General features: G+C 42.9%; 1 protein-coding gene across 1 annotated transcript in view; it reads left to right on the top strand.

Annotated features, from left to right (window-relative positions):
* Window positions 1–550: 550 nt before the first annotated feature.
* The window catches only part of LOC138632977 (actin filament-associated protein 1-like 1), a 19,558-nt gene continuing 3,462 nt past the window's right edge, over window positions 551–16,646 (top strand). The window contains 18 exon segments of the mRNA XM_069718925.1: window positions 551–699; window positions 7,099–7,227; window positions 8,423–8,503; window positions 8,637–8,722; window positions 8,803–8,911; window positions 9,172–9,261; window positions 9,387–9,598; window positions 10,135–10,314; window positions 10,428–10,520; window positions 11,098–11,200; window positions 12,987–13,142; window positions 13,739–13,953; window positions 14,149–14,217; window positions 14,219–14,295; window positions 14,416–14,497; window positions 14,945–15,053; window positions 15,729–15,896; window positions 16,191–16,357. Of these exon segments, the coding sequence (XP_069575026.1) occupies window positions 678–699; window positions 7,099–7,227; window positions 8,423–8,503; window positions 8,637–8,722; window positions 8,803–8,911; window positions 9,172–9,261; window positions 9,387–9,598; window positions 10,135–10,314; window positions 10,428–10,520; window positions 11,098–11,200; window positions 12,987–13,142; window positions 13,739–13,953; window positions 14,149–14,217; window positions 14,219–14,295; window positions 14,416–14,497; window positions 14,945–15,053; window positions 15,729–15,896; window positions 16,191–16,357 (2,148 nt within the window). The 5' untranslated portion in view covers window positions 551–677.

The following is a 16,646-nucleotide window of genomic DNA, read 5'->3' as shown; positions in this document are numbered from 1 at the left end:
TGTGGTGCAAGAAGAAGTCACCAATAAATAAATGCAGAAGATTCAGTGCTGCCTTAGTTCCATCCCACTTTAAACAGTGAAATGCATAAAATGCATAATTTTTTTTTACCATTGATCAATGTGCAAATATTACTGCTGTTTGTATTTTAATTAATACCAGGGCTTCACATTTTTTAAAGGCAACATGTATGGAGAGTGTAAAATCTGTTCAATAGGAACAAAAGTTGCATTACGTGTGGTGGAGTAAAAAGTAGGCCTACATTTCTCCCTGAACCGCAGTAGTGTAGAAAGTAATAAAAAAGCAATGGAAAATGCTTCATATTTATTCCACCACCGATGGTTACGACACTAAAAACATTAATGAACAACATATCTGGGGTTTCCAGGGATTACATCTCCTAACATGGGCCTCTTTATGTGACTTCTCGGAGTCATAAATATTCATCATAAAGTGTACTCGCACCAGGACCCGGCGGAGCCCTGGATGACGAACAGGCAGCCGGCGAGTCAAACCGTGTAGCGGCCACTCTGACTCACTTGGCCGCACGGAGACCCACAGAGCTCCGCTGTGTCCGTGGCGAACACGTCTCACATTTTAAGAACTTTTAAATGAAACAACTGTGGGATTATTGGTGGAGACAAAACAAGGAGGCACGGACTTTAAAACATCAGACGATATGGACCCCAAACGCCAGAGCGGTTAGTATCAAGTCTCCCTTGATCACGAAAATTAATATTTAGTTTCTACAATAACTGTGTGATCACTTTAAGATGAAGCATTTATAGACACGGAGGACATCATTTTAAATGTAAATTTAAGCGCACGTGTAAGGAGAAGTCACGTACACAAATCCAAACAATGTAAAAGAAAGTTAAAAAAAAAAAAAAAAAGTCTATAGGTTACTTGTCACTTAAATCCATCATAAGAAATAGGATAGTGAGCTTTGAAACAACGCAGATATTTTTTTAGTTTGATTCAATCTGGGTTCTTCTCGTCAGTCTACAGTTTCTCTTGACTAAACGAACCGAGTGCGCCTCGCGCCCTGCTACCGATTGCCTGCTGTAGTAACGCGAGAGTGATGTCATACAGGACGCAACCGGCTGGGGCGCTGCGCGCGTGCGTGTGCGTATGGATGGAGGAGGTATCCTCAGGTAGAGTGATGCAATCTGATACCAACAGAGAAGTGCAGTGTTGGAAGTAGCGCTGCTGGAGGGGAAGCAGAAGCAGCAGCAGCAGCATCATCATCATCATCATCATCATCATCTGAATGGCTGCTCTGTTTAAAACCCTTCAGGCCACATGTGCTGCAAACAGGAAGCTGCATTATGAGACACCAGGTGATGAATAAGTGGCCTAATTTAAAAAATCTGGGAAACGAGGTTATGTGAAGTACAATAAAAGTCTATAACTGGAACATTCATTTGTGCTTGGCTCAAACACCACGTCATGTTGCCTGTTGCTTTATTGCACTGGTTACTCAGACGCAGTGTGAATTTATGCCAAAATTGAAGTTGACTTGAAAAGTTAAATTGAGTTAAAAGAAATAGTAGGGCTGCACATAATGATCATTTGAAGGATTCAAATCAATTGATTAGCTATTTGGTCTTTAAAATGTCAGAAAATTATGAAAAATGTTGACTGGTGTTTTCCAAATTGCAGCCTAGAATGTCTTTTGTCCACAACCACAAGCTATTCATCTTTTTTTTTCTTTTTTTTTATCATGATACACTAAAGAAACCAGAATTTATTAACATTTAAAAAGCTGGAATCAGATCATTTAAAAAGAAATTTAAATTAAAAAAAAACAACAACAACAATTAATCCAATTATCAAAATATTTTGAGTTTTCTGTCAGTCAACTGATTGATTAAACAAAATGTTCTCATTTTATGTTGGGACTGGGGACAATTAAAAAAAACCACAAAAAAAACCCTTATCTCATCTTAAAACTACCGACACAAAGCCTGAGCACAGACTGCTTCCCCAGTTTAGCCTTTTTTTTTTTCTTTTTTTTTTAATTTGCAGTAGTGAGGTCACCTCCTATAATTACTATAATTATAATATGATCACAGTGATCACGTTAATCATAATAACTGTAATTTTGTCGAAGCACTTTCTTCCAAACAACTGCGACGTCCGCGCACTGCAGCGGCATCCACTCGCTGCACTTTAACCGACCAGTGAGAAAAGCACAGGTGTTACTAATAACATTAACGATGGCTCCGCAGCGTGAAGATGAGCACTATCGAAGGACCCCTGAAACTGACATGGCTAAATTAATCAGCCGTATTATTTATACCTGAGCATTTCCTGCTGTGACGTGTCGAGATGTGTTTGGCCAAAACAATAATAATAGATAAAAAATGGGGGGGGGAAAAAACACAGTCACAGGCAGCTTAAATGTAACCAAATTGTGCAGCTGTGCTCCCTAAAAGAAAATATTCTCGCAGTGGAAACACTTGAGTAATTGATATTGGACTTCTGGCAAACATTTTGCAACTGCTGCAACATCTGTGAGATGTAAATCAGTTTTGCACGAAGAAGAGTCATTTCAACTTATCCTTCTTAGCGGCTTTTCACACCTACAGAGGAAAATGCAATTGTTTTGCAGTTTTGTTAAACCAGGTTGATTCAAGTTGTAATAATGAATTGCATTTGCACTCTCATACACGGGCATAACTTTTCTCTGTTTAATAACTGTCCCAAGCCTTGACCTCAACCATGGTTCCCTTCCAGTTCCTTTTCCCTTTTTCTCCTCTTTACCATTTATCACCCACCACCTCCTCTTTCCATTTCCTTCAGTCAGAAAAGGCAGAACTCTGCTGATTTAGTTTCGAGTGATATTTCGCACAGATATTTAACAGGGCTTTACCTCCATGAACGCAGGCGTTTCCTCATTTTAAAGTGACTGAAGTCTACTGCAGCTAAATCTTCTGTAACACAATTACAACAAAGCGGCAGGTCTGTACATGTCGCCCATGTTGTTGTGCCGATGTAGGTGGAAGCTAAGCTGATGTGGTGATAGCAGTCCTCTACTAAACAGGGGAAAAAAAAAAAAAAAATGCTCGATCATGAAAAAGCTGTCACAAAAAACAAAAACAAAAAAAAACCACATAGCATAATAACCTTCTGGTGTATTGTACGTGTTAGTGTGTGAGAGAGAGAGTGATGAAAGCTTCCACCAACCAAGTGTGGTACTGTATCCGTATTGTTGGTTTATTACACCGATCAAATGCTAAGCTGAGGCTAACTGTGCTCTGGTTCCAGCTTCATACAAAGGCAAGAGCACATTTCCCCAACTGTTGAACTTTTAACTGGAAAACCGAGGGATTGGTTTTCTGATAAATAAGGTCATTTTCACTCTGGCAACCAATATTTCTTGTTAAAGCGCGGCACACAGTCCCCACAGTGGTTTCCTCAGGGCCTATCGTGGCTGAACGGCTCCTGGTATGTAATGAATCGACGGCACTGTAGCCGTCTGGGTTTCAAATCAAACTTGCAGTGCCACGGCGTCTGAGCCCGTGTCACGCCACTCTGTTTTTTTTGGTTTTTTTTGTGTCTGACGTTTACTACCCGCAGAAAGTGATAAGATATTGAAAGAATGTGATAAAGAGAGAATTCCTCAACTGTTTCCCCCCAGCTGTTTCTTTTTAAAGATCTTGCCAGCTCGGTCGTGGACTTTTTAAAGTGGAGAAGTGACACCATCATCCACTGTTGTCACGAAAATATGAATTAGGGGATGCTGGAGCTCTGAAGTAGACTTTTGTCTCGGAGGGAGCTGCCGGCCGCCAGAGACTTGAACCCTGACCTCCGTCTGAAGAGGATGGGTGTCTGGAGAATGGGATGGGGTGAGACAGGCGAGGGGGGAGGGGGTGGGGGTAGGAAAAGAAAAGGAGTGGAAGGGAGAATATGGGATCTGGAGGGACCTCAGCCTCTGAGAGTGTGGGGGAGGCAAAATAGCAGCTTCATACACTGCAGAGGCTTGAAATTCTCTTTACTTGAAGTATATTTTCCTGTTACAGATAATCATGGAAACGGAAAGCAATTCATCTCAATGCACTCGTGTAATTCTCAGTCCTGAAAATGATACCTAAAAGGGATGGTTTGGATGGGAGAGGCAGGTCGAGGAGGAGGATGACAGCCTTGGATTTGTGTTGATTGTGGGGTTCGACGTGTACTGGACGGGAATGAAAGCCTCAGGTTGGGAGGACAAAAGTCTTTTTATCTTTTCTCTTTGGCCCTGCTGCCCGTAAGCATTATGTGGCGAGATAAACAGCAGTGAGTAGTCTTTTGTTTTGTGCAAGCTGCAACCAAACACGCTAAATCAGTTCAAATGATAGTCGCATGGCCCAGGTCTCATGACTGACTGACCTTCTTCACGAAGTCTGTGTGCGGATACAAAAATGTATGTTAAAGCTCTCAAACAAACACATATCTGCATATCTTCTCTCGTGACTGTATATTTGCTCTGTCGATAAGTTAGTAAGAGATAAATTACTGCTCTTAATGCCTGTGTGTGTGTGTGTGTGTGTGTGTGTGTGTGTGTGTGTGTGTGTGTGTGTGTGTGTGTGTGTGTGTGTGTGTGTGTGTGTGTGTGTGTGTGTGTGTGTGTGTGTGTGTGTGTGTGTGGGTGGAATGGGGGGTTACAAAGATCCCTCTGTGGGTGAGACTGACCACAAGCCTCCAGAACAGCTGATTCTCAGCCTCTGAACCCAGTGGTCCCCTGAGAGAGAGAGAGAGAGAGAGAGAGAGAGAGAGAGAGAGAGACAGAGAGAGAGAGAGATGGCCTTCACTGTGTAAAGTTAGACTTTGAGAAACAGAAAATAGACCAAAGGCCCACCACTGGCTTTGTTTACACTGTGACTGATTGCACTGGGTCATTATTGTTTGTTTTTAGTCTTGAGTTGCCTCAAATAAAGTTCAATAGATCTGTAATTGTAATTGTAATTTGATTTAGTGCCTTTGGGGGAAAAAAACTGAAGATGGTGACAAAACAAAACAAAATCTGCACTCAAAGGTGCCTGTAACAGATGGAGGGGGGGGGGGGTTGCAATGACATCAGGAGAAACCGTAGGATGGAGAGCAGTGGAGCAGGGGAAAGTGGGAAGAAGAGAAAGAGGAGGTGAGGCGAGGCTCGCAGTGGGATGGAGGAGAGAGTGGATGGAGGGAAGCTGCTGTCGACAACTAAGACAGGAAACCACAGCTGCACGCGCGCGCGCGCGCGCACGCACACACACACACACACACACACACACACACACACACACACACACACACACACACACACACACACACACACACACACACACACACACACACACACACACAGCTGCTGGAGACATATCCTTTAAACCCGATGCAGCTGCGTTGCACTACACCTCTCTTACACTGTGTGTTTGTGCCAGTTCCTGTTTTGTTTTTGGTTGGAGGTTCCGACTCTGACAATACAATTGTTTGCTCTGGTCTGGAGCATTGTGGCCATCTAATTTTGGCCCTTGCGGAGACAATAGAGTATTGTCCAAGCGAGGGGGGGCAGAGGGGGGGGGGGGGGAAGCTTGGGGGAGAGTGAGAACTTTTCACTCACTCTCTCTGTCTGAGGGAAAAGAACCTATTTTGATCTTATTTCAACTTCCCCCTTTGTTCCAGTTCTTTCCTGAGAGTTGTGGATTTCTGCTGGTATTTATCATCTCAGCAGCAAAGTGTGTTGTGTTCACTTCTAATATTGCAAACCTGCTACTTGATGCTTATTAACATCTAAAGAAAGTTAGATTAGAGAAATCCTTCCTAAAAAAAAGAAAAAACATGCAATAAAATGAATCAAAATGTAATCAAAGTTATAGTGGTCTCAGACTGTTGAAAGGAGCCGGCCTCTAAAGGTCCGTTTGTGAAACTATTTCAAGAGAAGATTTATGTTGGACCCATGTTGAATTTCTAGCACCCCTCCCCTTCAAGAGCCCTTGAACATCCAGTTTTGTATTTTTTTTTTTTGCAGAATGACATTGTGAATTTGGCGATTTTAATGCCAAAAAGGAAAATGATTAAATGTTTCCTTAAAATGTGACCTTGGCAAAAGCCACATAAACAGCATGTGGGCTATTAAGGGACAGTAAAACTTCCCACTGAAACGCAAACTGACATGAATCTCCTTTAGAGTTGGCTGCTCTTAAACCTAGAAAGATCCACTCCACCTGTTTAACGCTGTGAAAAACACCATGTAAAAGCGGTTTGATTTAATATCAAAGATCTTGTTTTTCAAGCGTGGACCAGCCCAGAGCTACATGCAGTTTGTTAACCACCACTACTCCTCTCTCTGGTGAAACTAGAGATTTTCTTCTTTACTTTGGCTTTATGTGATTTCGGGAAGGAAGCTTCCTGCCATCTTCTCCTCAACTTCTTTTCTCTCCAACTCTCCTTCCTCCCTCCTCTCTTTGTCGGCTCTGAGTAAGGCAGGATGTGTGAGAGTGTGTCAGGGCATTTGGAACAATGTCAAGGTCAACAAAATGCACACACACACCCACACACCCACACACACACACACACACACACACACACACACACACACACACACACACACACACACACACACACACACACACACACACACACACACACACACACACACACACACACACACACACACACACACACAGACAGACACAGACTCGCACAGGAAGTCAGAGTTGAACATGAAAACAGTTCATTTTTAGAGAGAGCACAAAATGTCCACACTGAATGGAGGATTTAATCTATGGTGGTGTAGGGACCAGCGACTAAAAGCCTGGCTCTGAATAGAGTGATATGAAAGGATGTTAAATATCTCTTCCCTGTCAGCTGTTGCAACAGCCGGAAAGCTCCAAGCGCCTCGTGAACTGCCACTTTTGGTCATACTCGCCTGTACGGCCTTGCATGCATGTTTTAAACTGATATCTGATGCAGTAGGTGTAATGGCATGAGCATTTCAGCCTTGCTACAGACTGCAGCTTGGGCCTTTTCTTTATGTCCCAATGGTGATTGATGCCAAAGAGAAGATTTTTTTTTTTTTTAACCATTCTGCAAACCTAAATAATCTGCTGTGTATTTTTTCCAACGGCTTCCAGTTGTGATGGAGCGACTGGTGAACGAGCTAAGCTCTCTTCTGAAGATGCTGGACCACGAGACGGTCAGTCCCGCCACCACCGATAAAATGGCTTCCATACGCAACATCCTGGATTCACTGCAGCTCTCAGGTACAGAATAAAGTCCCAGACAGAGGGGCGGTGTACTGACCCCCCTTTACCCTCACCCAGGTCTATATTTCTAATATTAATATGTATTTCTGATACAAAAATTGCAATCCTGCTGTTGTATTTTTACATGGCTCCCGTGAATTCTCAGACAGCACAGAAAATCCACGCACATTTGTTTATGTAGTAAACCCAAGACCGTTAAACTGCGTCTGTCTAACTGTTTTTTATTGTTTATTTAATTGCGGTTTCCTCACGTGAATAGATTACAAGCAGCACTTCATTTAAAGCCACTGTAGGTTTCATCGGAGCCCAGTGTCAGCACTTTCTTTAACAACAACCAAACACAAAGAAATGTTCAAAATCGTATTAAATTCAGGGAAATCTGCGAGAAAAAAAAATTAATATTAAATGCAGAAATGAGATCAGTAATCGAGCACCCTTGCCGTTTTTCTATCTGCATTCTGCTTCACATTCTTTCAGCTCGACAGCTGCAGCCAAAGAAATTCAGATACGATTCATTTGTTCAAAGTCACTTCAGTTGTATGTCTTCAGCGAGGGATTCAGCATTCCTTTTCACTCGCGTTTCTGCCACGGGGAGCCTCGTTGTCGTCGGTCCACCTGCTCAACATTGTAGACACAGTGCAGTGACCGTTGTTGGAAAATGTGCAGCAGACACGCAGCATCAACTCTCACTGCGGTCTTTACAGCCAATCCTTGTTTATCTGGAAGAATACAGGATGGCGGGGAGGATAAAAGGATTGATGTAAGAGGATAATGAAATGTTTAAAGAGGATAATGAGACAAGGTCAAAGAAAAGGAGTGCTCGAATGGAGCCAGGCTGCCTTGTCCATTCACTCTCCCAAGTTATTCAACAGGTCATTAGCATTTTCCACAAAATGTTTTTATGATTTGTCACTTCCAGTCTGTAAGGTTTTCAACTTTCACAGTGTTTTGTGACTTTGTTCTTCTAGTACAAAGAATTACAAGCTCTGTTCTGCACTCCCTTATTGTCTGCCTTCAGTCTCTATGCAGTTTATTTGTCTGATATGCAGATGATTCAGTACTGATACTCAATGAGCTCTCACTCGGTATCTGTTTGTGAACTCTGTACACTCTGGTAATCCTGACCTTACAGGCCACAACCTTCACCCTGCGTCTCATCCTATTTATAACCCTTAATTTGTCTTTCCCGCAGTCAATGGATCAGACGTCTACATGAACAGCTGTCTCTATGGCAACGGCACCAGCTTTGTAGAGTCTCTGTTTGAGGATTTTGGTTAGTAGACCTTCAAAACACTGTCAAACAAGTTCAGAACCAATAATCATATACCACAGTATTTTTTTACAAAGATAACATTGTAGCTATATGTTGTATTCAAGATTAAATCAATCCACTGTTGTTCCACCAGACTGCAATCTGCACATGCTCAGTGCATCTCCGGTGGAGCAGAAAGAGCAGAAAGATGAAGAGGAGAAGATTCATCCCAATAAATCTGTAAGTCATCTGTCTACCAGTCGATCTGCTGTTCTTGCACTTGTATGATTCTGGCCTTAACCTCCACCTTGGCTCTTCAGACACCGACAGACACGCCCCCTCCTGTGCCAATCACTCCCCTCCCTGATGACTACTATGAAGAGGCTGTTCCTCTAGATCCAGGATCCACCCCGCAGTACTTCGCCACCAGTATGAGCTGTCATTTCTATACACACACACACACACACACACACACACACACACACACACACACACACACACACACACACACACACACACACACACACACACACACACACACACACACACACACACACACACACACACACACACACACACACACACACACACTCAGATTTGTACACTCATGAATAACTGGACCCAAACAAACTATTAGCTTGAGTCGTATCTTTTCATTTCGTCTCATCTTTTTCGCTCCTCCCCCATAGCTTCCACGAACTCAGCGGAGGATGCCTACTACGAAGATGCAGACAACAACTACCCCACCACCAGGATCGATGGACCTCCCAAAAACTCCTGTGAGTGCTGTCATTCGTACAATTTAAATGCACGACTATAAACAAAGGAATGTTGTGCTTGTGAATCAGAATATTTCCGTAAATGTTTTGTCAATTAATCATCCCTTTTTATTTTTGGTGCTCAGACAATGACTCAGATGCTCTGAGTAGTTCCTACGAGTCTTACGAGGAAGAGGAAGAGGAGGCCAAAGGGCAGGAGACACCTCAGAGATGGACGGCTGAGGAGAGCCCAGATGGACCAGTGAAAGACTGCCGCATCTGTGCCTTCCTGCTGAGGAAGAAACGCTTCGGCCAATGGGCTAAACAGCTAGTCGTTGTCCGAGACAATAAACTGCAGGTAGATAGATGCAGCTGTTTATCAGTATATATTCAAACTTTTAAATCAAACGAACTAATTCATTGCTGTTGTTAATCAGGGAAAATGCTCATATTTTGGTCAATCTGTGCTAGTCATTTGTCTGGCCACAGCATTACATATAGTAATTTACCATTTTAGAGCTAATCTCATCAAGAGTGAGATAATCTGAGAGTTTTTAGATTATTTATTATTACTATTTAAAAGAAGCAGGGGGCCATCATAGTTGGACCCTCAGTTGGATGTTTGCATCAATATTAAAGGTACATTTGTTACAAATGTGTTCTCAAAGATGTCCTAGTAGTTATAATGATAAGTGTTTTGTTTTCTTTAGCTGGGTTGGAGCAACTTAAAACATCTACAAATTCTCAAAGGTTACATTTTTAGTACCGAAGCATAACAGCATCAAATCTATATTTTTTTGTGGTTTGGGGTAATGTAATTTGTCCTTTTAGAGAGAGAAAATGTGTACTTTACTTCCATCTCTGTATCTTAATCATTCTGTTTCTCTTTTATAGTGCTATAAGAGCATCAAAGAGAGCTCTCCTCACACCGAGCTCCCGCTGAATCTTTGCAACGTCATCTACGTCCCGAAGGAAGGCCGCAAAAAGAGACACGAGTTGCGCTTCTCGTTGCCTGGAGGTGAAGCTCTAGTCCTGGCAGTTCAGAGTAAAGAACAAGCCGAGCGATGGCTCAAGGTACCCTGTATTCACTCTCTGAGAGAGCTGGTGCTGAGACAGACGCGAGGGGAAGGAGACGCAGGGGAATATGGCTGAGGGGAAAAGTGAAGGTTTTCTTTTTCTGGGTCCAGGTTGTCCACGATGTTGGCAGCCAGTGTAGCAACACTGAAGGACTGGACGGATCCACATCTCCCATTATACAGAGGAAGTTGGAGCTCGACAAGGTGTGTGTGTGTGTGTGTGTGTGTGCGCGCGCGCTGTGCGTGCGTTTCTGCATACGTGTCAGCCGGTTTTTCTAGTTTTGTCTGTCGTTTTGCCTGTAATGTTCATATCTCTTCTATCCAAATGAAGACTCCCTGTTTCCTCTCACTTTGTCCGAGTTTACTTTGCTGAATCTGTATAATGTAACTTCTTTCATTCTGGCTCTAAACCCCAGTTTTTACATTTCACCGTTGCTGACATCACCTCTTTCAGCCCACGCATGACACAAATATTCCTTTGGCTTGTAGTTTACAAGCAGCGAGTGAGGTGACATTATTGCGGTTGCTGAGCTGGCCCGTTTTCAAAGAGCTTCATGTCCTGAACCAACCGATCTCGTGGTGACATGGCAGTTCCACCCCATGTTGGCAGAACAGTTTTAAAATTACAGTCAATAAAACATATGGCCCAGTTATACTTAAGTCATTTTTGTTGACGTGATTTTGTTCAGTTATAATGTCTTGGGACAGACAAATGTGTTAGTTTCTTTACATTCTGGCTCCCCGAGTAATACATGTTCATACTTTTTTTATAATGTACCAGGTGCTGCAGTCTGACAGACAGGCGTCGGACTCGGACAGCGGCCCGACAGCAGACAGTCAGTCCACTGTACAGGGACCAGGAAGAGACTCCACGGACACACTCAGTAGGTGTAACCTTATGATCAGTTATTAATTAGGTTGTAAGAATTGACTCTTTTTTTATTGTGGCTGCTTTATTGAAACAAGCTGAAGATAACAGCCTACAACTCCAACGTGTACAGTAATCAATGACTGCAGAGAAGACGTACAGTATTATGTTGCAGATTAAATCAGTGGTCACATAGTGAGATTTAACACTAGATTTTTGTGTGTGATTTCTTCATAATTCAAATTTGTCAGGCTCTTTAGAATTGTTTTTTAAACACAGTCAAAGGGTTATAAGAGCATCTCCATGTTCTCTGATGTATATCAGAGTGAAAGCGAATATGTTGTTGGAGATTTAAAGGCCATTTAGGTGTGGTTTTGCAAATGCAGCACTCACTGAATGTCCACCTCCTCCTACACCTCCCTCGATCTTATTATTAGACCAGGAAGAGAGGAATGAGGGTAAAATGAATAAATTAGACTTCAACCTTACAATTTTGCTCTACCAGCTACCCTCGAGCTATTAAGATCACACAAAATCATATTTGACTGACATTTATCCAACCGAAAAACATTTTTACATTTACAGGAAGTGAAACGGATATGAAAAATACTAATTTGATACTTATATTGACACCCATATATAGCCTGTATTAAGAGGTAAATTAACAACAAACACAAGGGCACACAAGTCACTTGCATCACTGCATCTTTTAGCCGAACAAACTCAGTTTGATTGTAGCATTAATGCAGTAATGCAACAGCTGTGCAGTAAATCCAAACTTCCTAACCTAACGTCATAACGTCACACTGTTTTCAAAGTGTTGAAGGTATTGTTTTATACTGAGAGGTGTTAGTCACTTCGTTTTTCTTTTTTTTAACCATAGTTATGTCAATGAGGGTAGATGATGTAAAAAGTATACTTAGTGTTGTTCATAAAACCCCACAATGTTGAAGACACTTCATTATTGACTATAAGTATGAATATTAGTATCACAAGCCACTTGACTTAACCCGGACCTTAAACCAAGTCTTAACCTTCCAATAGTCCCTAAAGGAAATAAAGTCGGTCTGAAATGTCCTCGCTTTCCGTAAACGTCCTCCCTCTCAGGAACTCACTACAAGAGCACACATGGAAACACACGCACACGCAAGGATCGAAAGCACATTCACTATTTTTGTTTTTCTATCTACAAAATCAGGAAGGATAAACCACCGGATCTATGATGTAGGTTCAGAAAACAGGTCAAAACACAGTCATGTTGCGTTGGTGTTGCTACAACCTGTTTACTGGCCAAGCGACTCTGAACCTAAAGAGACACATGAGAGAGAGAGAGAGAGAGAGAGAGAGAGACAGGAAGCGAGGCACAAGCAGATATGACATCCTTCCTGTCGTCTTCCTGCGATTGTGTCCCACTGACATCATGGGAAGTAGGGTGGACGGAGCGCTGCAGCACCTGGTACATTCAAAACGTGCTCGCAAACACACCCAAGGCTTTGTTTGAATACATAAAAGACATCTCTGAAATGACAAGAATTATTATTTATGCAAAAAAAAAAAAACTGAATCCAGATTGGAAGGTGGTTCATTTTTAAAAAAAAATTTTTTTTAACATGAACGTCCACCACTTAAAACTTGAACAGTTTTCATTGTGTTTTTTGCTTTAATGTGACTGATGATGTTTTTGAGTTAGAAAGTGATTCTGATACTGCTTCCGCTAAACACGGCAACATGCTTCAATGATGAAGCACCATAATCTCTCTGATTAGTTGGATCATGTAACTCCAGGGTGTGTTTGACTTCAGACAGGGGGAAGCGCGGCGCGTTCTCAGAGCTGACGGGATCGATGAGCCGAGCAGCGGGGAAGAAAATCAATCGGATCATCACCTTCTCCAAACGGAAACCTCCTTTACCGGGAGAGCCCCCCTCGTCTTCTGGGCACCATGACAACCCTCGCTGTGGTGAGGACACAACCTGATCAAGTAGCTGCTTGGCTCGTTGGTTACTTAGTGGGTTGTCATTTGTCATCTCAATCTTAAGAATCAAAAGGGGAAAGTTTTGTTAACAACAACAACTTAATACCGATGACATACATTTCAAAACAGTGAGAAAATGAAACTGTAGGCAAAAACTTGTGACCACCATCGTGCTGTAAAATGATTCTGCGTTGTGTAGTTATTGTAGTACAATGCCGCCCATTAATCCTCTCAATAAAACATACTTTATTGCCAATCTTCGAATAAATAAATGACAGAATCATAGAATTCGCAGCAGTAATGCTTCTATGATACCAGTACAGTGGTGGGTTCATCATAACAGCTTGAGAAGAGATCGTAAAGTTCCTTCAATGCTGCTGCCTGACGAATTCTGGTGAGGATTGAATATATCACTTGGTGTGAAACTGAGTGAAGTACATTTTCAGGAAATATTTGTTGTTCAATAAATTTGAAATTAATATAAGAGTAAAAAGGGTGCACTTAGCTGATATTTTTGGACTTCGGAGGTGGTGAGATACTGAACATGTCTGGCTGTCACCTTCTTCTGACCTTCTCCACAGGCTACCTCAGTGTGTGTCTGAGTGGAACATGGAAGGAGCGTTGGTGCGTGCTGCGAGATGGAAGCCTGCTCCTGCGGAAGGACCCCGGGGACCAGCGGCCCCCGCTTATCGTGGTGCCGCTCAAAGGGTCAGAGGTGGTGCCAGGCGGCCTCGGACCCAAACATCCCTTCTCCCTCCGCATCCTGCAGGGAGGCAACGAACTGGCAGCTCTAGAGGTGCGACACGACAGCATGAAAAGATCTTGAGGAAGTTTATCTGTGTAATGTACACAGAATTTGTTTTAATGACATGGTGGATACAGATGAGATGGAAAGTCTTGGACGCAGGGATGCCACACCTACATTTCTGTGGAAATCCAGCTGCTAAAATGCGTGTGTGTGTGTGTGTGTGTGTGTGTGTGTTCCCATCAGGCCAGCTGCTCTGAGGATCTTGGTCGCTGGCTGGGTGTTTTGTTTGCAGAGACCGGCAGCGCCACTCTTCCCCGAAGAGTTGCACTACGACTACATCGACGTGGACACGCTCACTGACATACGGCACGCTGCCAGAGACTCCTTCTTGTGAGTCACCTCCGACAGTGTTTTTTTTCTGTGTCGTTAAGTTTTCTGTCTCTTTTTATAACTTAAATCCTGAAATACATGAGCCTCCTTCTTTCGTATCTGTCTGTTCTTTCCTCTCAGGTGGGCTACTACCACTGCTGCTTCCTCCTGCCGTGCTTCAATAGACTCCAGGACTTACGATGACGTCTACGAAAGTGTTGCGGTGAGGAAACAATCATTTGTTATCATTTAAAACCACCAAACACTGAGACGTTTAAAGCTTTCCAAGCCTTAATCTGCTTCTGCTCTCTTTCCCTCCTCACTGATCTTCTCTTCTCTCTGTCACATTTATTGCACATTTACAGAATACAAAAGAACTTACTTTTTATTTTTAGTAGCGCTCCGTGTTGAGCTTCACTGGAGCCTCAGTACTCCTAATGAGGTTTTAGATATTAAAATCCAGATGTTTACAATGTTCAAATGTTGTTATTTATGGGCCATGAAAAGTAAAAGAACCAGGAAAAGTAAAAGAACACACCAACATATGGGCTTTTATTATTCTCTTATTGTACATTTAAATGTATGTCTTTTGTCAAGCAGTACCAGCCAAAAATCATAAAATGGACCCAGTATGTTTTGTGAATTTACTTGATCTTTTCCTCCGCTGCAGGAAGAGGATGTGGAGAGCAGAGCAGGCCAGGTGAGACGGCACGCCTCCTTCTCAAGCAGGGACTCGGAAAAGACTGAACAGCAGGCCACCATTAAGAGACACGCCTCCAGTGAGTCTCCCTTCATTTCACATTTATTAGATTGTCCAAATGCCAATTACATGGTAGAAAATGTGACCACGGCCGGTTGACCTCTTGTTGGAAAAATTACTCGGAGGCTTGGTTCAAAATCAAAACACATCGGACATTTATTCTTGCAAGAAGGAGCAAATACATGCCACCCTCAAAGAGAGGTGTCCAGCAAAAAGGGCAACGTCACTCCTCCGTAGGGCAGCTTTTATAGAGTGTGACAAACAGTTGACCGTCACCCCCATTCCCTTTGCAACTGCTTTCGTATGGTAATACGGAGTTGGTTGTAGGTCACAAGATAAGGACACAGGGGAGTCGTCAATTAGATGCGGAAAGTAAAACAAAAAGGAATCACTTGCAAATAAGAGAGAAACCCAAAGAGACTTTTCAGAGCCCCAATGCAAACAAGAGGAAGAAACGAATCTTTTCTTTCCATCATATCCCTCCTGTTTATACAAAGTATAACATAACATGTACATAAAAAGGAAAAAAACAAAACCAAAAGAATCTTTCCATCACCTCTCCAGATCATAATTGTGGCGTAAAGCGAAGCCTTGTCACAGTGGGTAGTTTAAGTTGCTGAATGGCTGATATTCCTTCATTGCAAAGCTGCACCAGCTTCGCTTTATGTATTTCTATTCTGCTTCTTTCTCTCAGATGTAAATCAGTACGCACGGTACGGGAAGACGCGTGCAGAGGAGGATGCCAGGCGGTACCTGAGGCAGAAAGAGGAGCTGGAGAAGCAAAAGGAGGAGCTCAGAAATTCACTGATCACTCTCCGCAGGGAGAAGAAGGAGGTGAAGGAGGGTATGAAGATCGACACAGGTCAGAGACGCATCACACACACACACACACACACACACACACACACACACACACACACACACACACACACACACACACACACACACACACACACACACACACACACACACACACACACACGACACCGTTTAGACCTAACCTTCAGAGCGGCTCTTATTACGTGTGTGTGTGTGTGTGTGTGTGTGTGTGTGTGTGTGTGTGTGTGTGTGTGTGTGTGTGTGTGTGTGTGTGTGTGTGTGTGTGTGTGTGTGTGTGTGTGTGTGTGTGTGTGTGTGTTTGTGTATTTGTGTGCAGGTCATGGTGTGGAAGTGCGGCTAGCCGAGCTGGAGTCGCTGTGTAAACTGAAGGAGGAGGAGAGGGTGGAGCTGGAGCTCAGACTGACAGAAGTCAAAGAAAATCTGAAGAAATCACTGGCGAGAGGAGCGCTGGGTCCTCCAACTGACACCAAGATCAGTGTTAAGGTCAGCAGATACAACACACACACACACACACACACACACACACACACACACACACACACACACACACACACACACACACACACACACACACACACACACACACACACACACACACACACACACACACACACGTCTGCTTTACAGCTCACACTAAAACTCCTCTGTGCAGGGATATGAACTGCGAACTGCAACGGAAAATTCAAGAGTTTTAGTAATAGATTCTGTTAACAGTGAAGCTCTGGTCATAAGTATAATTACTGTGCATCTTAATGAGTTTATGAATTTACTT

The sequence above is a fragment of the Brachyistius frenatus genome, unplaced genomic scaffold, assembly GCF_029030835.1.
Source record: "Brachyistius frenatus isolate BFR_SWC_R1_liver_20210118 unplaced genomic scaffold, ASM2903083v1 Contig_5, whole genome shotgun sequence".
Taxonomy (NCBI): Eukaryota; Metazoa; Chordata; class Actinopteri; family Embiotocidae; genus Brachyistius; species Brachyistius frenatus.
Note: the sequence above shows the minus strand (reverse complement) of the source record. Positions and strands in the feature narration are given on the sequence as shown.